Raw genomic sequence first — 24,593 nt, 5'->3', positions numbered from 1 at the left:
TCTTGAAATGTGACCTTTTAGGAAGAGATCTATCTTCTCGCATTAACTCAGAGAAATCATGATGAGGAAACGTATCACTCTTGGGGCTGATTATATAAGGCTTGGATGAGTTAAGAGGATGGAGGGTGGCCCTTCAAAGCTATGGTGTGTGATGAATTATAGAATAATTGGATAAGTATATGAGCTGTAAATAGTCTTTCATAGTTAATATTCTCTGTGCAGTAATTGTACAACCACTTAGGAAGCTTGTAAGAGCTTATCATATTGTAGTTAGAATCATGGAATATGATGTCTGGCTTCCGTGATTCTTTTTTGTTTTTAATCGGCTTTGTTCAGGACTAATTTCACACAATAAAATTGATTTTAAACATAGAGCTAAATTGGTTTTGAACTGGTAAACAGTTGTATTCATGACCACAGTCAAGATGTCTGTCATCCCCCAGATGAAAACATGTCTGCCACCCCCCTGATTTCCTTCCTGTTTCCTTGGCAGTTGATCCCTCACTCTCTTGCTCCTGCAGCCTTCTAGAATATCATAAGAATGGTATTACAGAGTTTGTTTCTTTTGTCTGACTTTTTTTTACCCTATCAAATGCTTTTCATCTTGTTGTTGTGTGTAGTTTGAATATTTTTACTGTTGAGTGGGGCTCCATTATATAGAGATACACCACTATTTTGTTTGTTTGTATTGATGCTTTCATATTGTAGTGCTGGAGAAGACTCTTGAGAAGCCTTTGCACAGCAAGGAGATTAAACCAGTCAGTCTTAAAGGAAATCAACCCTTAATGTTCATTAGAAGGACTAATGCTGAAGCTGCAATACTTTGGCCACCTGATGCGAAGAGCTGACTTATTGGAAAAGACCCGGATGCCAGGAAAGCTTGAGGGCAGGAGAAGAAGGGGACGACAGTGATTGAGATGTTTGGATGGTATCACCAGCTCAATGGAGTTGAGCAAACTCTGGGAGATAGTGAAGGACAGGGAAGCCTGGCATGCTGCAGTCCTTGGGGTCGCAAAGTGTAGGACCTGACCTAGCAACTGAACAACATAATGCAATTGAAGGACTTGATTCTTAAGAATTGCCTTTTTAGTGGCAGTCTGTTATTTTTTCAGGTGTTTCTTTGGGAGGAATGTTAGTTCTTTTAGCTGGAACCACACAAAAATTTCAACGTTGTCACTTCAACCCTAGAGGTTATGTAAGTAGTAGTAGACACTCATATATAAGACCTATATTTTCTCTCAAGTGAAAATTCTGTACAAGCTTGGCCAATATTGTAGGTTTTTATGGAATTAGACAATAAAAGTAAAACTTCTGTAATGACTTGGTCTCTTGGTGTCGAGTATCTGAACATACATCTCAATCTTAATAACCTCCAATATGTGTGACAATTGATTTGTCTTACCTGTGACTATAGTTTTCTCCGTGATTGGGATTTATTTTCAAGTATTCATGATGTAATTGAAAAAGTACTATGCTTTAACATACATAGAAAGGAAACATGTACTTTGCATAAGAGAAACCAAAGATCTTTGGTTTTGCTTGGTTCTATAAGTCTAACCATAAGCAATATTTAGTCATTTTCTTTGGCAAGTTTTTATTAAAATGTATTTGTGCAGTCAAATTACTAAGCTTTGTAAGCATGTCAACATTATTGGATCTTTGAATCAAATGATGGAATGTAAACATGATTAGTATATTTAAAAGCAGATTTATAATGGAAGTCTTGGTATTAAAGAACCTTACACAACAAACTGTGAGGACATATTTATCTTGAATTATTGATTGGATTAGTAAGTAATATTTTTTAATCTGTTTATCAGATGCTGTAAATCAGAGATCCCAAAGTTATCCATGCATGGCTTTGAATCATTTCGGGGTATTGGAAAAGGGGGAAAATGTGTATGCAGAGATGCTGTGTTTGTCAGATCATGCATGAAGTCAAAATAAATTTTCAGAGTGAGATCATTCTGAGCAGCTGCAGGAAGTCAGTTTACAACTAAATTTAATCAGAGGCATTGTTCTTTATGGCTATTCTATTTCATAAAGTATGTTCCTGACAAAACCTTTTTCCTTTCCTGTACTGTGGATGGCATCTTCAGAAATAAATTACCTTCAGATGATTTTTCAGAGAAACCTGGATCATCTGTCAAAAGTTTTGAGTAACACATGGCTCTATTAATTTTCCTTAAAAAAGCTTGAATTTTTTTTTTTAGCACTTGTTAATACTGTTGAAGAACTCATGTATTTCATCACTTTTTTTGCTTATGTTCAATATATTATTAGATTGCTAAGTAATAATTGAGAGTAATCACATAATACCACATATATGTTATATATTTATAATATATAATCATATATATACCACATGTATGTAATATATACTACACATTGTATATATCAAGTATATAATCACATGATACCATATATATAATTATATGTATATATATAATTTTAAAAGCAATGGTGTGCATATATATATATAATTTTTTAAAAAATTATGGAATCTTATTTTTCATTTGCATTTAAGTGAATGAACATGTATGTATTTTATACACACACATAGCACACCTTGATTCATCCTGTGTGATTTTTCATTTTTAAAATTTTGGTTTTATGAGATTGGGCCAAGAAGAAGCAGAATAACTTCAACAACTAGATGGCATATATGACTTGTTGACACCTCATTATATGGGATGAAATTTGACTTGATGATGGGACCATACCTAAGCCAGCTGTGGCCTTCCTGTTGTTAACTGATGGAAAGGTGACAGCTGGAGTTCAGCTAGCAAGGGCTAGTCAGTGAAGCTTGTGGGAACCTATACAAGTGGCAATTATACCAATATGAGCCCCGAGCTGTCACTTCCAAACCTCGGTTGTGCTTCTAAGAGTTGTGTTCCCTGGAAACTTCAGTTTTGCCTCTGTAGCCAGAGAATTCAAGAGAAAGCTGAAGAATCTCAGAAATGGCATCTAAATTACAAGAAAATATTTTACCGCTGAGAGAAAATAATATTTTACCGTGAGAAAAAATAATCAGTGTATGTATGTATGTGTACATGTATATATATATATACACACACACACATTTATATCGTAATTCTTTAACTCTTGGATATTGTTTGCCTTAGGAAGTAGAAGAGACCTAGAGAAAGTCAGGAAGGGAACTTAAATAATGAGCAATCTATAAATGCCCAGAATGAAAGAAGCTAGAATAAAAAATCATGATTAATAAAAATGTTGATCTACTGTCTATAAACTCTGACTTCAAATTGCAGTTAGCACTTCTGTTGAGTGAGATGAGCAGTGCTTCTGCTTGGACCGCAACAAAGAAGGTGGTGTCTCTCTGCACCGGGTTTAAACCTGTGAGCTCTTAATTTTTGACCTTGGATATCAGTTCAGTCAGTTCATTTCAGTTGCTCAGTCGTGTCCGACTCTTTGCGACCCCATGAACCATAGTACGCCAGGCCTCCCTGTCCATCACCAACTCCCCAAGTTTACCCAAACTCACGTCCATTGAGTCTGTGACGCCATCTTGGATATCAGGGTCCATCTGTTTCTGCCGAATACCTTGTCAGGGTGCCTGACACTTGGGCTGTACATCTTAGGGCTACAGAAGCCATGAAGAGAGGAAGTTGTTTAAGCGTTAACACTCTGTCAATGATAATTTAATATTTGTATCATCTAAATATTGGTATCCTACTCGGCCTGTTATTTAAAACACCTTTAGAATGCCTACTGAAATGTCAGTAAGTACCCCATTGTTCACAATAGCAAAGACATGGAAGCAACATAAGTGTCCTTTGATGGATAAATGGGTAAAGAAGATGTGGTATAACTATACAATAGAATATTCCTCAGCCATTAAAAATAACAAGATAATGCCATTTACAGCAACATTGATGGACCTAGAGATTATCATACTAAGTGAAAGAAGTCAGAGAAAGACAAATATCAAATATCGGTTATCTGTGAAATCTGAAAAATGATGCAAATTAACTTATTTACAAAACAGAAATAACTCATAGATACAGAAAATAAATTTATGATTATCAAAGGGAAAAGCGAGGGGGAGGGATAAATTAGGAGTTTGGGATTAAAATTCATACACCATTATATATAAAATAGCCAACAAAGACCTACTGTCTAGCATGGGGAACTATTTTCAGTATCTTGTAATAACCTATAATGGAAAATAATTTTTAAAACGACATGCATCTGAATCAGTTTGCTGTGTACCTGAAGCTAATCAAATACTGTAAATTAACTATATTCAATACATTTTTTAAAATATCAAGGAATCAGTCTTAACGTCAAGTGAAGATACTTTTGAAACAGAACATTACATACGATTCATTTATGAAAGGTATAAAAAAAACAAACCTGAATGAACTAGAGATATTTGTTGGCTAGATTTCTTATTTTACAGATTGTTCTAAGTTGCTTCCGTCATGTCCAACTGTTTGTGACCCCATGGACAGTAGGCGGTCAGGCTTCTCTGTCCATGGGATTCTCCAGGCAAGAATGGTAGATTGGGTTGCCATTTCCTCCTCCAAAGGATCTTCCTGATGCAGGGATCGAACCTGAGCCTCTTATGTCTCCTGCATTGGCAGGTGGATTCTTTACCACCAGTGCCAGCCAGGAAGCCCTCTTTACCAGGTTAATGTGTTAGTTGCTCAGTGTATCCAACTCTTTGTGACCCCATGGGCTGTAGCCCACCAAGCTCCTCTGTTTATGGGGTTTCCCAGGTGAGGATACTGGAGAGGATAGCTATCCCCTTCTCCAAGGGATCTTCCTAACCCAGCGATCGGTCCCAGGTCTTCTGCATTGCAGGAAGATTCTTTACCGTCTATCCTAAGTCTCTTTTAGTCCATTTGTCTGCTGAGTGTCCTTCCTGGATGGTCTTTTATCCAGTGCTTCCCTTATCTTATCAGAGTATTTATCACAACACATTGAAATCACCTGTTTGCCTGTTCTACCAGCCTGTAACCCCCGTGAATGCTTATTGTCAGGCCTTTTCTTTCACTCATCCTCAGTAACTAGTTCACTCTGAACTTAATAGTTATTAAAACATGATTAGACATGATTTCCTTAAAAATGTAATGTATTTGTCTATCACAGATTAAATATGAAAGCATATTTCTGACCCAGTAAAGTCCATACTTTTTTTTTTTCCAGAAGGAGAATTAGAAACTGATAAAAAGCTCTTCTGTTAATGTTGCTAGGAACTTATTTAAACTTTTTGTGTCTGTGGATTCTTGGTTGTAAAGAACAGCGACAAAAAACTGACCAGTTTACACAATGACAGCAAAAAATCCCTGTGAACATAGTTGATAGAATAAGTGGGAAGCTTGGGGAGTTGGGCTTGAGAAATTGGCAGGAAACTGGAAAACAGATCCGCAGCAAAGTTTGTGTTCTACAAACAAGAGAGGACTTGCAGTCAACCTCTGTGAGCCCAGCACTAAGTGCTTAATATGAAGTATCAGCAGTCTCTGGTTGCTTGTGTATGTGATTGTGTATACACAATCCATGTGTATGTCACTAAGCACATGAAGGGTCATGCAGAGGTGGTTAAGGGAATATCTTCCATGCCCTTGTTTCTCTAAGTGGCAGGAGTCGATGACTTGACTCCATTCTGTTTCTAGAGGGGGCCCTGTTCAGCCATACTCACAGCATGTCACTTTCTGTAAGTTTGGGTGGGGTAGCCAAATGCAGATAGACACCAAGCCAAGCATTTCCATCCACAGCATCTTCCTTTGGCTGCCATCATGCCCTGATCCGTCTAATGGTCTCTACCAGTCTCTCATACTTCCCAATCCAAGTGCACCTCCCATACTATTTATTGTTATGTAAACTGTCCCTAGTTATGAGATAAGTTTTTATTTTTCCCCACTTAATGACAGTGAACTAAATGGTTACCTGTCATGTAGTGAAGGACGTGGAAACCTGGCATGCTACAGTCCGTGGCATTGCAAATAGTTGAACATGACTTAGCGACCGAACAGCAACATGAGTGTGTAATAAAAATACTTCTTATGTATTTAAAGAAATTTAATAACATTCCTCCCAAATTTTAGAAGCGTGGTGTACACTTCCTTCAGTTCAGTTCGGTCGCTCAGTCGTGTCTGACTCTTTGTGACCCCATGAATCGCAGCACACCAGGCCTCCCTGTCCATCACCAACTCCCAGAGTTCACTCAGACTTGCTTCCATCGAGTCAGTGATGCCATCCAGCCATCTCATCCTCTGTCATCCCCTTCTCCTCCTGCTCCCAATCCCTCCCAGCATCAGAGTCTTTTCCAATGAGTCAACTGTTCACATGAGGTGGCCAAGGTACTGGAGTTTCAGCTTTAGCATCATTCCTTCCAAAGAAATCTCCTTCAGAATGGACTGGTTGGATCTCCTTGCAGTCCAAGGCACTCTCAAAAGTCTTCTCCAACACCACAGTTCAAAAGCATCAATTCTTCGGCGCTCAGCCTTCTTCACAGTCCAACTCTCACATCCATACATGACCACTGGACACTTCCTTAGTTTTATAAAAACCTGTTAGTCAGAGGACTCTGTGCATTTTCCCTGACTTCATGTTAGCATACATTTTTTTCTCTGTAAACTTTTTAAAATCCCACTTTTATGATTAATAATTGTCCTGGTTGGGGGATGGGGGCAGTAATTTAAGATACCATACCCTTTGTTTTAAAAAAATGTTCCTCTTATGAAATATTACCAAATCAAACTACATTGTACAATATAGGGATTTCTTCACCTGATCTGGATCTTGTGATGGTTCAGTAAGAGAGAGTGCTTCCCTTGTGGCTTAGCTGGTAAAGAATCTGCCTGTAATGCAGGAGACCTGGGTTCAATTCCTGGGTTGGGAAGATCCCCTAGAGAAGGGAAAAGCTACCTACTCCAGTATTCTGGCCTGGAGAAAATAGTCCTTTTTTTTTTTTTTTTGGTAATATTTAAAAGGGTTTCATTATTTGAAAGCACAGTTTTACCTTAAGAATACAATCGTAGAATTTTTAAACAATTTCCTTGATTTGTCTTTTTTTTTTAATATGAAATTTCCCGAGATGTATTCCCTGATTAAAAAATACCAACAAATTTATAACCAGGAAAAAATGTCTTCTGACTTGACACATAGTATTTAAAAAGGCAACTGAAACTCAGAAACTCAGAAAGCAGTTTTCTTTGTACAGCTATGATCATGTATTTTCCTTCATGCAAAATTCACTTATTTGTCACTAGCGGCCTCTAGTGTGTATTCAAGTTTTTTCCTGCTAAGCTGTAAATTAGTAGGTTATTAGTAACTAGAGAGCAGTTCCATGTGCTAGGAACAAGATAAACAACTATAGTTTCTGTCATCTTAACATTACATCAGTAAGCAGATAGAATATTCTCACATGATGATGTGGCCTGGTGATCCCTATTACCAGTAATAGGGCGTTCACAGTGAATTTCCTCTGTGTGGCAGTTGTTCTCTAAGCATACTTCTGGTGTGGCGGGAGAAAGCAGTGATGGTCATGCCCTGCTGCTGTTAATAGGATGGAATCATGTTAGGATACAGGTCGCAGATTTTAGTCAAATCATACAGCAGAAATCTGAAAAAATGTCTTTATTTGTTCAATTTTAAACAAAACTGTATTCAAGTGCTTTTAAAACTAATCATATTTACAGATAATAACAATACAAGTTAGTCTAAATGAATCAAATCTGAATTATTTAGTATTTACATTGGGTTTTTTGTTTTTAACTTCATATATTCCTTTTTTGTTTTTCTTAAAGGCACATCCTCTCTAATCCTAACTTATCCTCCCACTTATAGATGTAATTCAAGTTTATTATAATGAACTTGAAGAATACAGGCATATGCAAAGTGAAAGATAAAAATAACCTGAAATCATCTATATTTTTATGCACCCTTGTCAGTTTCCAGTTTTCTTTTTGTTTCTCTTGTTTTGTGTGTATATATATGTGTGTGTCCATATGTAATAAAAATAGCAATTTTTATATTTCTTATTACCATAGTATTATAAATCTATTATGTCATGAAATATAAAATTTACTTATCACATTCTTATATATCTACCATCCTCCATATATTAGGTATGTATGTTGTTCATAACTTTTTATAACTCTGATGAGTAAAACTTTGTGATGAGTTGCTGGCACTTAAAATAGATTCCTGGGAATTAATATATGAGGTCAAAAGTTACATATTAAAAAACATTTAATCCAAGCTGACAGTTTGCTTTCCAGAATTTGTGCTTATCTTCACATTTATCAATGATATAAGATCATATACATTTCTCTCCATGCTGGCCAGCTTCATTAATTTGTTGCTGTATAATGCAGGAAATTATGTTCAATTGCTGTTTTAGCATAGTTTGAATTATGCTGTCATTCCGCAGGAAAGAGATCATTGTGGGAACTTGGGATGTGGCAGGCAACAAAATGCCTGTCTTCTTTGAAACATGAAGTTTCAAAGAACTTCATGTTTCAAATGTCGGATAAATAATGGAAATATAAAGTACACTACCAGTGATTGAACCCACATCTCTTGCAGCTCCTGCATTAGCAGATGGATTCTTACTATTGACCCACCTGGGAAGCCATTTTGTTAGATATTCTTTAGATATTCATTTTATTAGGTATTAATTGTCTAATGATTTTATAATTTCAAGGTTACCTACACCTAAGCCATTATCATCAGATTATTAATTCTTTCAGATTTGTTATTGAATGCTATAGAGATCTTCCTGGGCTCTAGTCCCTGTCTTTTGGGATAATGGTTCACACATCCGTATATGATGGATAGAAGCAGCAACGTACAAACAAACTCGCAAGGATGGTAAATGCAGGATTTGCTTTAGTAGGTCAGCGTGTGTCTTAAATTCTTCTGTCATTTTCTTCAGTCAGGTTTAAGTCCTGCTATGGAGGACACTGTGAGGAATAAGGAAGAATAAGAATTAAAAACACTTACTTTAGCAGAATGGTCGGCTAGGCAGCTTATTATACCTGGTTTTGAAAAACTTGGGAGGAGCAGACAGCCTATCAGTGACCCTCATGGCGTTTATCACTAGCTGTATTTCTTGAATTCTGTGTGTTATACTCTCCACTGAATCACAGAGAGTCAAGCAAGTAAATTACACAAAGTGATTCACTCTCAGTGAGCCTACCCTTTTATATTTGTTAACGTGAAGAATTGGTATTAACATGTGTATATGCTTTGGGGCTTTTTCATGTTTGTAAACAAGACAAGATGAAACCTTCCATTCTGCATTATGTTGACCTTAGCATGAGTCCCCTCCATACACATAGCATTTTCTGGCCCTGCTCTACACCATCACCACTACTGCCTTCTAGGAAAACAAACCCATACCTTACTTTCTATTCAAATAACCGCTCTCATTCCTTTCTTCTCCTCACCACTTTTGTATAAGAAGTAATTACAAAAAAGGGCAGAAGGGGAAAGTGACCGTATACTAAGAGTGGGAGGAAATATTTACTTGTACAATTTGCATTGTATATCATGTGCAGTGTTCTTTCTGGAGCTGAAAGAGGCACTAAGTCATTTTCCTGCACTTTGGAGAGTGTAACACCATTGGCCACATGTGACTGGAAGATCGGCTGTCATCTGAGAAATGATTTCATGGTCTATGTGCTTATGCTTTTCCTCCACGTCCTAGCTTTCCTTTCACCACTGCGTCTACTTTTGTTGTTGTTGTTGCCTGAATGCAGGCATTATTTTTATCTCTCATCTTCTTGTGATAATCTCCTTCATTTATAGCTTTTCCTGCAGGATCAGCTGTTACCAAGTCTCCACTTCCCTTTCTCCAACTGTCCAGCTTTCCCTAGTCTGGCACATCTGTGTTCTTCTGGAGTGTTCTGTGCTTGACTTGTAATACCAGTGAGTGTCTTCTGTAGTATCCAGATTTAGACTTCAGGCTGTTTGGATCTGTGTTAACTTTGGTATCTGCAGTGTGGCACACATTGTAGATACTGGATGAATCTTTGACAAGTTGAATTAAGTATCTCATGTATGGAAGACTCATGAGTATATAATTTTACCTCTAACCTCTCCTCAGCACTCTCTCTGCATTTACAACTTAGAGCTGAACTTGGGCACTGAAGTATTCTGTAATCTCAAACTCCACCTGTCTAAATATCTGGTTCTTATTTTGTCTTCATGGAGGGTATTAAGAATGGATCAGGAAGTTGTGGTACATATACACAATGGAATATTACTCAGCTATAAAAAGGAATGCGCTTAAATCAGTTCTAATTAACTGATAAACCTAGAGCCTATTATACAGAGTGAAGTAAGTCAGAAAGAAAAAGATATCATATATTAATGCATATATATATGTATGAAATCTAGAAAGATGGTACCAATGATCCTATGTACAGGGCAGCCAAGGAGACGCAGACACAAAGAACAGGCTTTTGGACTCAGTGGGAGAAGGAGATGGTGGGATGATTCGAGAGAATAGCATTGAAACATACACATTACCAAGTGTGAAATAGACAGCCAGTGGGAATTTGACATATGATGTGGGGAACCCAAAGCTAGTGCTCTCTGACAACCTGGAAGGATGGGGTAGGAAGGGAGGTGGGAGGGGCGCTTAGGAGGGAGGGGACACAGGTATGTCTATGGCCATTTCATGTTGCTGTATGGCAAAAACCATCCCAATATTGTAAAGTAGTTGTCCTCCCATTAGCAAAAAGGTGAAACCAAATTTCTGAGGCTTAAATCTTGCTTTTAGTCTTCCAAATTAAAATGTTTTTCTGTTTTTGGAGAATGTTGAGAGAAATGTTTCAAAAGATGGACTGAACCATTTTTACAGATGTCTTAATGGCTAGTCAGTCAAATGCAGTGCCTTGTTAGAGAGTTCCATACTGAATCACTGTTCTTGCCATTTGTATAGTTGAGCAGCAATTAGCCCTGCCTAAACGGTGACCCAGTCTCCTTATCTCTTCTCCCCAAACCTCATTTCTATCCTGAATTTTGATAATGAGTCTTTTAAGAATAGCATCTTGCAGGAATGATGAAAGTGAATTAAATGACAGGAGGCTGTGTGCTTAAGTGTAGTTTACATTATAAATTTTGTTTTCTGGAAACTCACTGTATAAATATGATGTGGTAGAATAAACCATCTTTTCTCAAAAACTCTTATTTAGGTCTTGACACATTATTCACCTCAGAGAAAAGTGGCCAGATTATATGCAATATATAAAAATTTATTTTAATGACTTGTTTGTTCTCTTTGATGATGTATTTTTGTGATTCAGTATGTGCATACTTTTTGGTTCTCATGTTTTTAGTGTAAATATTGTGTAAATTTTACTTCTGTGGTCCTCATTTCTTAGCATTTTCATCTTTCTTCAATTCTTTCTATAGCAAAGGAAGCAATACATTTTGGGCAAAGAGTTGGTATTAAATTTTAAAACTACTTCCCTTCTAAAACCTTATTACCTTAGGTTTTGCTGTTGAATTTATTTATTTTTTTTATGTCTCATCCTTCTTTGGCACCAACTAGACAGGTCATTAATTAAACATGTAAACTGGTTCTTTGGAATGGAAAGAATCTCATTCCTGAAACTACCGATAGGTTCTGTAGCTTTCTGAGCTTTGAAAGTCTAGCAGAGCCACAGAGGCAGACCCAGTTCATCCTTTGTGTGGAGGAAATGCATTCCCATGTGTCATGGAAGCCCCTGACATCACACTTTCACCACCTGCAAGCATATACAACACGAAACTGCCAGCACTGGGGAGGCAGTGAAATGATTTCCGAAGTGACCTTCTAATATATGCTTGGTGTAATTGTAGTAGTGTCTTATTACCAAATGTTGCACTGAATATTATGCTTTTTTATTAAAAATGTGATTTATAAAGTTGCTATATGTGATATATAAAGTTAAATGTTATTTTAAAGAATAATATCTAACATTTTGCATCCTGATTCACACTTGAAATTATACATTTGTCAATGAGAAAATTAATTTCTAATATATATATGTTTCAGTATTTGAGGTGTGCCTGAACTATAAAATATTATAAAATTGAATTGATTATATTTGCATTATGTATATATAAATAAATGTTAAATGTAATTCAAACTTATGTAATTTAGTGGGGCAGTTTGTTAGCGTAAATAATAAGTAGGATAAAATATATCTAGAAAAATTGAAATCCATAGCCTACTTTAATGGCATATGATTGAATTTATTTAATAGCAGTTTTATTGTGTATATATAGATGGAGGTTTTAGAGTCTCAAATAGTTTATTCTCTTTGTGGTCATACCTCATTCCAGGTAGTACTGATTTATAATGGATGACTTTGAGCAAGTGAGAAGAGAGAATATTATGTGTCATGGAATATACTTTGTACGATTTCAATCCTGTTAAATCTGTTGAGTCTTACTTTCGGCCCAGAACAGGAGTTGGCAAACCATAGGCTACAGGCCAGACATCTGTAAGTGACACTTTATTGGAACATGGCAGTGCCATACTACTGTTTTCCTATTTTCTACAGCCACCTTCTTGATCATGACAGAGTTAAATAGTTGCGACACAGACATTAGAGCCCACAGAAGCTAAAATGCTGACAGGGTCCTTAAGGAAAAAAAAAAAAAGTTGGACCGTGGCCTAGAATATGGTCCATTGTGAAGAATATTCCATGTGCAGTCGAGAAAGAATGTACATACCTACTATAAACACAGGCATACCTCAGAGATACATAATTTAGGTTCCAGACCATTACAATGGAGCAAATACTGTAACAAAGCAAGGTGCATGGATTTCTTGACTTCCCAGTGCATGTGAAAGTTACGTGTGTAGCCTGTATGTAGTTACTATATGTAGTCTGTGAAGTGTGCAATGGCATTATGTCTTAAAATACAATGTGTGTGTGTTGGTCGCTCAGTCATGTCTGACTCTTCGCGACCCCACGGACTGTAGCCCACCAGACTCCTCTGTCCATGGAATTCTCCAGGCAAGAATACTGGAGTGGGTAGCCATTCCCTATTCCAGGGGATTTTCCCAATCCATGGATTGAACTTGGGTCTCCAGCATTGTAGGCAGATTCTTTATCACTGAGCCACCAGTGAAGCTCCTAAAATACAATATATATACTATAAATAATTTTTTTTATTTTTTTCCAAGAATTGCTGGCCATCGTCTAAGCCAACAGTGACTCAGTCTTTTTGCTTGTGGAGGGGTCTTGCCTCAGTGATGATAACTGTTGATTGGTGAGCATGGTGGTTGCTGCAGATTGGCATGGCTGTGGCCATTTCCTAAAATGAAATAACCATGAAGTGTGGCACATCAGTGGACTCTTCCTTTCTTGAACAATTTCTTCGTAGCATACAATGCTGTTTGACAGCGTCTTACCCACAGTAGAGCATCTTGCTTATAGATGCTCTTAAATAGATGGGGTAACAATGGAAACAGTGAGAGACTATTTTTGGGGGCTCCAGAATCACTGCAAATGGTGACTGCAGCCATGAAATTAAAAGACACTTGCTGCTTCGAAGAAAAGCTATGACCAACCTAGACAGCATATTAAAAAGCAGAGACATTACTTCGCCGACAAAAGTCCATCTAGGGAAAGCTATGGTTTTTCCAGTAGTCATGTGTGGATATGAGAGTTGGACTATAAAGAAAGCTGAGTGCCGAAGAATTGACGCTTTTGAACTGTGGTGTTGGAGAAGACTCTCAGGAGTCCCTTGGACTGCAAGGCGATCCAACCAGTCCATCCTAAAGGAAATCAGTCCTGAATATTCACTGGAAGGACTGATGCTGAAGCTGAAACTCCAATACTTTGTCCACCTGATGCTAAGAACTGACTCATTGGAAAAGACCCTGATGCTTGGAACGATTGAGGGCAGGAGGAGAAGGGGTTGACAGAGGATGAGATGGTTGGATGGCATCACTGACTCAATAGACGTGAGTTTGAGCAAGCTCCGGGAGTTGGTGATGGGCAGGGAAGCCTGGCATGCTGTGGTCCATGGGGTCGCAAAGAGTCGGACACAACTGAGCGACTAAACGGACTGAGAGCATCTTGCAAAATTGGAGTCAGTCCTCTCAAACTCTTCCACTACTTTATCAACTAAGTTTATGTTGATAAACTTAGTTGATAAAATCATTTATTGTCATTTCAAGAGACTTCATAGCATTTTCACCAGGAATGAAGCTTTCTGGAGTTATCTTTCTCCCTATGGTTCCATTTTCTACCTTTTCTAGCTCTTCAGCTTTCCTTAAAACTAATCTTGGGCTCTAGTTAGGCTGCAGGTCTCTGAGTTTCCCCTCATTGTGTCCTAAGCTAGAAACTGCCTCCAGGAAGAAGGCTGAGGAATAAGAGGGCTCATCTTATTTGTTTCCCATTTTTCAGCAGTCACGGGCCTGAGCTGCCTGGTTTCCACTGTCTGAATACCATTGTTTCACATGTTTTTTTTCTGATTCTTCAAGTGGTTACAGTGAGAGGTTAATTCTCCTGTCACGGGCTGATCCATCAAATTTACATTGTATATTTTGAGTTAGAGTGCTCAGTTACAGAGTTGAATATTCATTTGTTTGTGTGTTTACTGCCCAGAATGAAATGTACTTTTAAGAAGTCTCATATGATTTTGTAATTGTGCCTCTCTTTACCGCTTCTCCATTCATTAAAATAAGTCACAAACCTAGAAGCATAAGTAGAGCATGCCTAGGGATTGACAGCTTATGTTATGGAAAAACTGGGCACTCACCCTGCTACTTCATTACCATGCAGCTCCGGTTGGATGTACAAGTAGGACAGATTTCAAATAAGGGCCAGCATTTTGGGAGAAGTAAAATTGCATATTCTAATGGAAGTATAGCAAGGAAGTTTTTCCTTTGCCAGGCAAGGTAATCCTTCAATTCAGAAAGGAGGAGAACACTTATATTAACCTAGAGTTGGGCAAAATCATCTAATACAACATCTATTTTATTATAAAGTGTTGAATGTCTCTCATAATTTATTAAGTCCTGTACTGAAAGTGAAAAACAGGATGGATTTGATTGTGTCGGTTGCTTACCCTTGTGATCTTGTGGCTGCCTGGGCTCCACCCAGCTTCTTTGAGAGAGTATGTATTGTACTTCATATCACTAGCTTGGGAAGAGATTAAAATTCAAAACTTGAGGTCTCATTTCTACTAAATGCTTGTTGCTGTCACACCACTGTAAAGTCAAAAAGTCTTAAGTTGAACCATTGTAAGTCAGGGACCATCCATATTTAAATATCTTTCATGCTATTATTAGAGACTTAATAAAACAGTTGAACTGATGGCATCTATAAACGCAGTCAAAACGTGGTACCGTTTGACTTACTGTTTTTTAGATCACCCTTGGGTTTTTCTCTTTGCCATTAAGTTAGGTAGTTTTGCAGAGAATATTAGCTCAGATCTTTGAATGATCAATTCCTGTGTCTTTAGATGGGGTACCATTTTTTTTCTTGTATCTGGAGCCCTCTTCTTTTTCAACACTATTTTTGAAATTTCTCCTCCTAATGTATTTCTTTCATCAAGATCCTATCCTTTCATAGCAAGGAGCACAAATCCTTCTTCTGTTGCAGTGCTACTTCTATCATATATACAGGTTGGCCAAATTAACACTGATTAATAAAATCAGCAGGAGGATAAGGCAGTTATGTAGAGAACTTTCTCCATAAGAAACTTTTATTCCATTTCGTAAATGCATGTGTCTGGAAGGCTGTAGACATGGCTGTTAGAGAATAAAGATGGTGCCGCCTGGGTGTGAAATTTGGTTCTAGCTCTTATTAGCCTTCTAACCTCGAGCAAGTGAGTTAGCTTCTCTAGTAATAAATTTTATTTTAACTGAATGGCTTAAATCCTGCTTACTGTGTGCCAGGCACTTTCTAAGTGCTTTACATATATTAACTCTTAATCCTCACAAGCACTCCGAATTATTCTCATTTTACATAAGGTGAAATGAAGCTCAGAAAAGTTAAGTATTGTGGACAAGCTAAGAATTAGGGAGCGAACATCCTAGTAAGTTTATGTTGAAAGTCTTCCCTGGTGGTTTTCCACTGTTCTCTTTCCTTTTTGTTCCTCTTCTGGCCTTTCTCTTCCCTTTTTACCATTTTCTTCCCACCTCTCCTTCTCCACTTCTTCCCTCTTTTCCCCCAGTTCTTTGCATTCCTGGTTTTGCCCCTGCCATCTTTCCCCTAGCCCTCCTCCTTTTTCTGCTTTTCTCTCCTACTTCTTCTTTTCATCCCCCAACCCCCCTGCTTCTCCTCCTTTGCCTTCTCACATTATGATGTTGTTATCAGCATCTATGTACTTGGTGCTTTGAGCAATACCAAGATCAATCAGAGAGCTCCTGCCCCAAGAGCTTAGTCTAGTAGAAGCTAAAAGACGTTTACAGAAACTGCTTGTAATGAAATGGAAAGTAAGAGATTCATTGCTATAGAAAGGGAGTGGTTGTATGTTCCTTGGGAGCAGAGAAGCCTCTGTAGAGGGATAGCCTTCTTTACCAGTATCAGAAAAAGTTTTCTGAAAGACAGTTGTATTCTAACACACCATGACTAGGTATGTTTTCGTCATGTAGCAACCTCCTCCCAATTATTACATGGGATGGATCTTAATACTATGAGTCAGTGCTGGTAGATTTGAGGATACCAAGGAGAGGTCCACTTGAGTGCTGTACGTAACAAGACACAAACCCATTTGCCATTCATCACTTACTTGCTCTCTGAAGGCAGTCCCCAAATAGTTCTGAAAATTATCTTTTGTGTACACTGTCTTTTATATCACAGTACAGTTCCTTTACATCTGTGAAGTGTCATCCGCAATAAGTACCTCTTCAGGATACCCAGGTGCTTGGCCACAGGTGCCTCAGACAGTGTTACATGGGTTTTTAATTGCAATGTATGAAGGCACATTTCAGGAAGTTTCAAAAACTAGTATATTATATCAGAATAAGTTATGATTGTTTTAGCCATATCAGCATATAAACCAGGTGTACGTTTGCCATGAGTCATCTTAGAAATATGCATCCTTGTTCATTTTTTAAAGCATCTGTGTTACATTGGAGAAAATTACATTAAAAGTTTACTGAACTTATTTTTTATCTATTTAATTTTGCTTTCCTGTTAATATTTTGCAAGATTATATAAGTGAATTTGCATGATTGCTTTCCTTTGGATAGATGTTCAGCTGACTACATTTATTAGCCTTTATTTTTCATTTTTATTTACTGTCAAAACATATAGTATTTGGAAACTGTCAAATTGATTCTAGATATCCGAGGGGCTAAACTTTGTAGAGGGATGTAGTCAGCCTTATTAGAAAGTTGCATGATTTGGACTGCACAGAACCAGAGTCCTAAGATTAAATGGCTTCTCTACATGGTGAAGTATTGGCCAAATTCACTTGACTTCTTAGATTTCAGTTCTTTAAGAGGACAGTGGTGGTATTGGAGGGCTGACTCCTTTTATCCTTTCCAGCAATATCTCGATACTTTTAAGTTGCTCTAACAGAATGCCATAGACTAGATGGCTTATAAATAACAACCGCTTCTCCCAGTTCTGGAGGGTGGGAAGTTCAAGTTCAGAGTGCCGGCAGAGTCATTGCATGGGGAGGTCTGCTCCCTGCCTTATAGAGGGCTGTCTGCTCACTGTGTCCTCAGATGATGGGAAGGGGAAGAGAGCTTTCTGGGGTTTCTCTTCTACTGCTAAGTTGGTTCAGTCGTGTCCGACCCTGTGCGGCCCCGTAGACGGCAGCCCACCAGGCTCCCCCATCCCTGGGGTTCTCCAGGCAAGAACACTGGAGTGGGTTGCCATTTCCTTCTCCAATGCATGAAAGTGAAAAGTGAAAGTGAAGACGCTCAGTCGTGTCCAACTCTTAGCGACCCCATGGACTGCAGCCTAGCAGGCTCCTCCATCCATGGGATTCTCCAGGCAAGAGTACTGGAGTGAGGTGCCATTGCCTTCTCCGTTCTCTTCTAAGGGCACTCATATATTCATGAGAGCGCCACCATTTTAAACTAATCACCTCTCAAGAACATCATTTAGATGTTAGGGTTTCAACATGTTAATTGGAGGGGGACATAGACATTCAGACCATAGGAAGTATGAATAGTCTGTGGTCCATATGTGTTTTAATTTGTGTATGGTTGAATGGGGGCTTTCTTGGTGGCTCAAATGGTAAAGAATCCGCTTGCAGTGCGGGAGATGCGGGTTTGATTCCTGGGTTGGCAAGATCCCATGGAGAAGGTAATGGCTACCCACTCTAGTGTTCTTGCCTGGAGAATTCCATGGACAGAGGAGCCAGGTGGTCTGTGGTCCATTGGGTTGCAAAGAGTTGTACGTGACTGACGCTTTTATAGTTAAATGGTGGTAGGTTGGATGCATTTGGAAGAAACTTTGAAAATGAATGAAATTTTGCAACAGGAAAAAGAAGTGATACAAACTAACGGTCTATTTTTTTAGTCCTAAGTAAGATATCAGGAGGGGTGTTCTCTAAACAGGTATAAAATGAAATTGAAAATCATAAATAACTAATGTAGGGACATTTAGAGAAGAAAAGTTTGTAGGAAAATGTTCAAACCAGGCAAGGTAATTTAAAAACCTAGGTATTTTACTTCCCAATTTTACCTTATTCTGAGTGAACTATTGCTTCTGCACATGGTCTGATGTTCAGTGAACATTTCTGAAATCAATTGATTGAAAATTTTAATAAGTAAGTATTAATTTTTAATGAAAAGACAAATCTATGCAGTGTCTGTGGTACAGAACTCTATGGAAGGACTTCCTCTCAACTATTTAGCCCTAAGAAGATGAATAGCTCAAAGAAGAGTTGGTCCAACATGGACAGAGTTGGCCTAAGAACTTACAGTTCCAGTTGGGTGATGGCTGTTCAGTCCCTTGTTGGTAACTTTGCGACCCCATGGACTGCAGCACATCAATTGGGTTAAGAACTTAAAATCATCTTACGAAAGAACAAGGTCAGTGATGGGTTTTTAAATACTCCTCTTTATGAGTATTATCCTGAATGTGTACACAAGGTATTCTGAGTCAGAGTTCTGTTCTCTAGTTTTTATAAACCCTCGACTCATGCAGCTACAGATCAGTGGTCCTGTACGAATAGCCACGTATTCATATCTGAAAGACGAGAAAATGAGATTTTCCCTCAACTGTTAAGTGGGGTGGTGGCAGCGGTGCTTCTCCCTTCTTGAAAGGCTCCCTGGGGACATTTTATGGGCCTGAACCTTAACCCCAGCCCACTTTTATATCAGTGAAATCTCTCCAGCAGGAAGATTCTCCCTGTGTCTTGTCTTTTGTGACATGGGATGTCTCCTGGGATGTCTCTAGACCTAGGGATGTCTCTACATTCTGGGCTTTACCTCTTTGGGCTTATAACAGCCAACAGTAATATTCAGTCTCTAGGGACCTTTTCTTTCTATAATAATTTGGCCATCTTGAGAAGACATAACAGAAGTTATATTAGGATTTTGAATCAAAGCAATTAATGGGGTAAAAAGCTGGATCTAGTTTTTATGGTTGGTATGTGAAGAGGAGAATATTTCTGGAAGACATGAAAGCAAGCAGTCTCTTCTTTATTTCAAATATACATTGGAAGCTCAGAAGCTAGGGTGTTTGGCAGGAGTACTGAGAAGTCCAGGGATGTTTTATTTCTCCACAGTTAGGTATTTTTAGTGGGAAGAAATTCTACCAGGTCATACAGATGTCTTATAACAGGAAAGGATGGCTTATGTAGATACAGTAAGGGAGGTTTTCCTAAAGGAGTTCTGAAAATGGTAGGGAAGAGAAAAAAGATAATTGTGATAGAATTAGAAACATCCATTTGGAGAATCCTCTCATTCTATTTAGTAACCGTGATCTTTGTGGTATTGCAGACAAAACTAGAAGACTCCTATTTCTAGAAATATGTCAGTAGGCTATTTGGAAAATGTTTTTGAACTGACTTATGTGCTACAAAAATGCCTCATCCTCATTATCATTTGTTCTGTTAAAATCTGTTGAAAGTTTTGAACTGATGTGAAGGTAAAATGTCACAGTTGTCTATTTGTAGAAAGTACTATGCAAAGACTGAGAGTCCCTGTGCTAGGGTTTTGAACTGGGAGCTTTTGTTAAAGCAGTAATCTTTTTTAATCTTCATCTGTTTTTTTTAAGCAAGATAAATATTGACTGATAGTGAGACTAAATTGACACATTATTTGAATACCTGGAATTCCCCTCAGTCTTTTCTAAGTGAAAATTAAGTGCATAAGATATAACATCCCATTCACTCTGAAAACAGACTGTTTCTTTTTCCTTTTGAGTACCTTAGGTCTCTCTCTGGTTCTTATAATCATAATTTTAAAGGTTAGCTACTAAATAGTCTTAAATAATTGACTTACTTGGAACTCTTTCTTTCAGCTTTCTGCCTGAATTCATCAGTGGAGACTTTGATTCTATTAGGCCTGAAGTTAGAGAATACTACGCTGTTAAGGTAAACCATTAGCACTTCTATATTTAAGGTCTTATGTGATTGCTTTCCCTTTTTTTTTTTTTTTTTTCCCTCTGTTTTCCTTACTGTATGTGTAGGGACTGAGAAACTCATTTTTCTTAGTTACTTTGTTACTTCGGTAGTCTTTCTAGCAGTTGTCCTGCAGGTTCAAATGGAAATTTAGAAAGTGACAAGTAGAAGCACAGTCTTAGAAAGTCTGTGGCCATCAGATAAGCATTAATGCTTAGTCTTCTGAGCATGTATATATTAAATGAATTTATAGCTTTTGATTCATTAGAAGTACACTGTGTTGTCTACATCTTCATTAGTTATGTATTTTTCACAGATCACTTTTAAATTTCATTTAATGAATGGTACTGTATTTTACTTAAACAGTTTCCAGCTGATGTGCATTTAAATTTTGTCCATTTGTATGGTTAGTGAAAAAAAAATCTTTGTAAATGAATTTTTGTAAAAGTGCCTTACGGTGCATTCCTAGAATTTTAGAGGACTTCCCTGGTGGCTCAGTGGTAAAGAATCCACATGCCAAAGCGGGAGACATAAGAGACCTGGGTTCGATCCCTGGGTCAGGAAGATCCCCTGCAGGAGGGAATGGCAACCCTCTCCAGTATCCTTGCCTGGGAAATTCCATAGGGTTGTAAAAGAGTCAGGCACATCTTAGCAACTACACAGCAACAACCACAGAATTTTAGAACCAAAGGGTTTTTTTTTTTTTAATATTTAGTTTTCTTAAACCTATTATTACTCTTCTGAATAACACTTCATTAAAACTTGAAATTAGTAATAATGTAGAGCTTATCAAGGTGTTCATTTTGTCACTGTTGTGCAAATCTTCCAAAGATCTTCGCCACTTAAGAACATACAAGCAAACTATTTGAGGATGATAGAAGACAAGAGTAATGTCTTATGCTAATTAAGAATTCAAGCTCTCACTGGCTCTAGAGGACAATGCAAGGTTTTTAAAATGAAAATTATAGCATCAGCAATTCTTCTAGCCACAGTACCATCATCTGTGTTATTCTGAACTGGCATTAGTAAATTATGCATATTATAAAGAAAAAGCAATTATTGAGAGAAGCTTTAAATTCTTTGTGAGGCTTGAGGATAGATGAGAGAAATTCAGAAACAAGAAAAAAGAAAGCATTTGTAGGATGGAAGTAAAGGAGGAGCAAGAGAGTGAGGCAGGGAAGGGAAAAAGAACAAAAGAAAGAGAAGAAAAGGGAAATAGGAATCTAGGTGAGGAAGCAAGGTACCAAGGTTATAAGGTGTGGGCTGGTGTGATGGAAATTCTGAGGCCAGCAATGAATGCAGATCTGTGCACCCACGCCATCTACCCAGCAGCTGATCAGACTTCCCATCAGCAAATGAAGACTGTTCCCAAGTCAGTGTTTGATATTCATGCTCAATTACTTTAACATTGCCATGTTTCTGTTCATTCCCCACAGTCTCACTTCTCATTAACTCCATACCTCAGCCTCGTTGGGATGGAAAGCCCTCAGCCTTGCTTACAAACCAGAGTTTTGCCAATTCATAGACATTAATCATATCTTCAGGAGCAGAAGAAACAGCAGGAGAGGCAGGGACAAGCAGGCTCAGAAACCAGTTGAAAATCTGGCCAGATGTGTCTGTTCTTTCTCTCTCTCTCTGCTTCCGTTTCTCCCCTCCCCTCTGCTCCCCCCGCCCGGCCAGCCACCCACTCTTATGCTGCAGGCTTGCCAGAACTGTACGTGTCAGTCTGATAGTTATTGCAGAGGATAAGGATATAGCTGGAAAGACTGGGAAGCCAGGGTTTTTAGTTTTTGAATGGCTCAGGGGTAAAGGAAAATTTTGAGTTAATACCTTCAGGTGAATTTCTCTTGCATTTCCTGCATCACTTTTGATTTTAATCTCCAAAAGTCATTTATGTTTGTTGAGGTTTAGTTCGAAAAGGAAGATTAACTGAACCTTCTAATTCCTACATTGCATACGTGTAAGTTGATGGAGTATAATCAAGTTTTGTTTTGTTTTTTCCTTCATGTATAGATGAGAGTCCATTGCTTTTGAATTCTTTGGGTGTGTTCCTACAGGGTTCCAGAGACGTCTTGTAGAAGCTCATGTGCCCTGTAGAGCACATGGTGAATGTTTGGCTATGTTTAATAATAATGGTAATGACAACAAGTTAATGCAGTGTTACACAGAATTCATGTAAGCCATTATCTCCAACTGAAACACTTGCTTTGTTACAAGTGAAAGGAGGTTATTTCCACTTTCATACATATTTTCTTTTTTTGTACCTTGTCTGGATCTTCAATGAAGGTAAAACTGAGGCTCTATTGTGGAAAGTAAAATAAGGAAGAAATTTAAAATGCTAAATTTTTGTTTAAAGCGTGAAGCAGATTGGTAGCCAGCACTGATTCATTTGACTTTAAAATTGGTTTGCATGATAAACTTCTGAAAACACTAAAATATCAAGTGGTTGGTTTGTCAGCTTCTAAACAGAGTATATCCCAGTTCTTGCCATTTGTATTCACTAGTTATTACTACGTAATAAATTGTCCTAAAATTTAGCAGCTTAAAACAGCAAATAATTAGCCATAAAAAGGAACGCATTTGAGTCAGTTCTGGTGAGGTGGATGAACCTAGAGCCTATTACACAGAGTGAAGAGCGTCAAAAAGAGAAAAGCAAATACTGTATATTATTCATAACACATATATATGGAATCTAGAAAAATGGTACTGATGAACCTATTTGCAGGGCAGAAATAGAGATGCTGACATAGAGAACAGACTTTGGACATGGCGAGGGGAAGGAGAGGGTAGGATGAATTGAGAGAGTAGCATTGAAACATGTTTGTTACCCTATGTAAAACAGGCAGCTGATGGGCAACTGATGTAGAGCTCAGGGAGCTGGTGCCTTGTGCTCTGTGATGGCCTGGAGGGGTGGGATAGGGTCGGGGGGGAGCTAAAGAGGGAGTGGACATATGTATACTTACAGCTGACTCACATCAGTTGTATGGCAGAAGCCAACACAACATTGTTAAGCAATTATCTCCAGTTTAAAAAAAAACAACAGCAAACGGTGTTTCTCTCACAGGGTCTCTTGGTAAGACATATGAGAGTCAATTATCTAATAACAGGGTAGTTCTGGTTCAAGGTTTCTCATGAAGTTATAGCACAGCCTGGTTTTTCAGGCCTCTCAAGCTTCCCTGGGGGCTACAGAAATGGTTTCCGCATTGCTCTGCTTGTTGGTTTTACTGTCCATTATTGCTCACTGGGTCTTGGTTGGAGGTGTCAGCTCCTTGCCAGTAGGCTGCTCGCATCATGGCAGACGGCTTACCAGGAAAAGAGGAAGGGAAAAGAAAACATACATGCAAGAGAGCTTGCCGAAACAGAAATCGTGGTCTTTTTTATAACTTCATTTCGTCAGTGATATATCATCTTCCTGTCTCTTCTCCCAGATGTTGTTAGTCATACAGATTAACTCTGGTAAGTCTGCAAAAAGGCTGCACAAGGGCGTCAATATCAGTAGGCAAGGATCATTGATAGCTATGTGGAGAGGGGCTAACAAACCATCTGACTTAGTAGTGATAAAGCTGGATTGTTAGGCAATGAGAAAAATATTTTCACATCATCACAGTGCATTCTTGGTCTTTAATTGGTAATATATAACCTGATGCCTCAGATGGTAAAGAATCTGCCTGCAATGCAGGAGACCCCGGATGGATCTCACGGTCTGGAAGATCCCCTGGAGAAGGGCTTGGCACCCCACTTCAGTATTCTTGCCTGGAGAATTCCAGGGAGAGAGGAGCCTGGTGGGCTCCAGTCCATGGGGTCACAAACTTTCACTTTTATATAAGAAGGAAGAGGAAAACATAACCATTAGCACATTTTCTTTGATTAGATCTTTATATGCATAACCTTCTTCAAGTTAGGTAACATCCCAACCACTTAATCACTACTCTTTATGTATATAACCCTTAAATTATTTATTCCTTTGGGTTTTGGTCAAGATGGGCAGCAAGCTCTGATCCACCACTTAATTCCATATGGTGCATGGGATAAGAGCTAGGATGTACAATTTATGCCTCTTGTTAACGTGCAGCAGTTTGAAA

General features: G+C 38.2%; 1 protein-coding gene across 1 annotated transcript in view; it reads left to right on the top strand.

The window, feature by feature from the left end:
* TPK1 (thiamin pyrophosphokinase 1) overlaps positions 1-24,593 on the top strand; it is a 390,159-nt gene that overhangs the window by 160,542 nt on the left and 205,024 nt on the right. Inside the window, exon 4 of the mRNA XM_052638857.1 lies at positions 20,412-20,484. Within this exon, the coding sequence (XP_052494817.1) occupies positions 20,412-20,484 (73 nt within the window). The remainder of the gene's footprint in view (positions 1-20,411; positions 20,485-24,593) is intronic.

The sequence above is a fragment of the Budorcas taxicolor genome, chromosome 4 (genome assembly GCF_023091745.1).
Source record: "Budorcas taxicolor isolate Tak-1 chromosome 4, Takin1.1, whole genome shotgun sequence".
Classification (NCBI taxonomy): Eukaryota; Metazoa; Chordata; class Mammalia; order Artiodactyla; family Bovidae; genus Budorcas; species Budorcas taxicolor.
The sequence above is the reverse complement of the archived record's forward strand: the minus strand, read 5'-3'. Positions and strand labels throughout refer to the sequence as shown.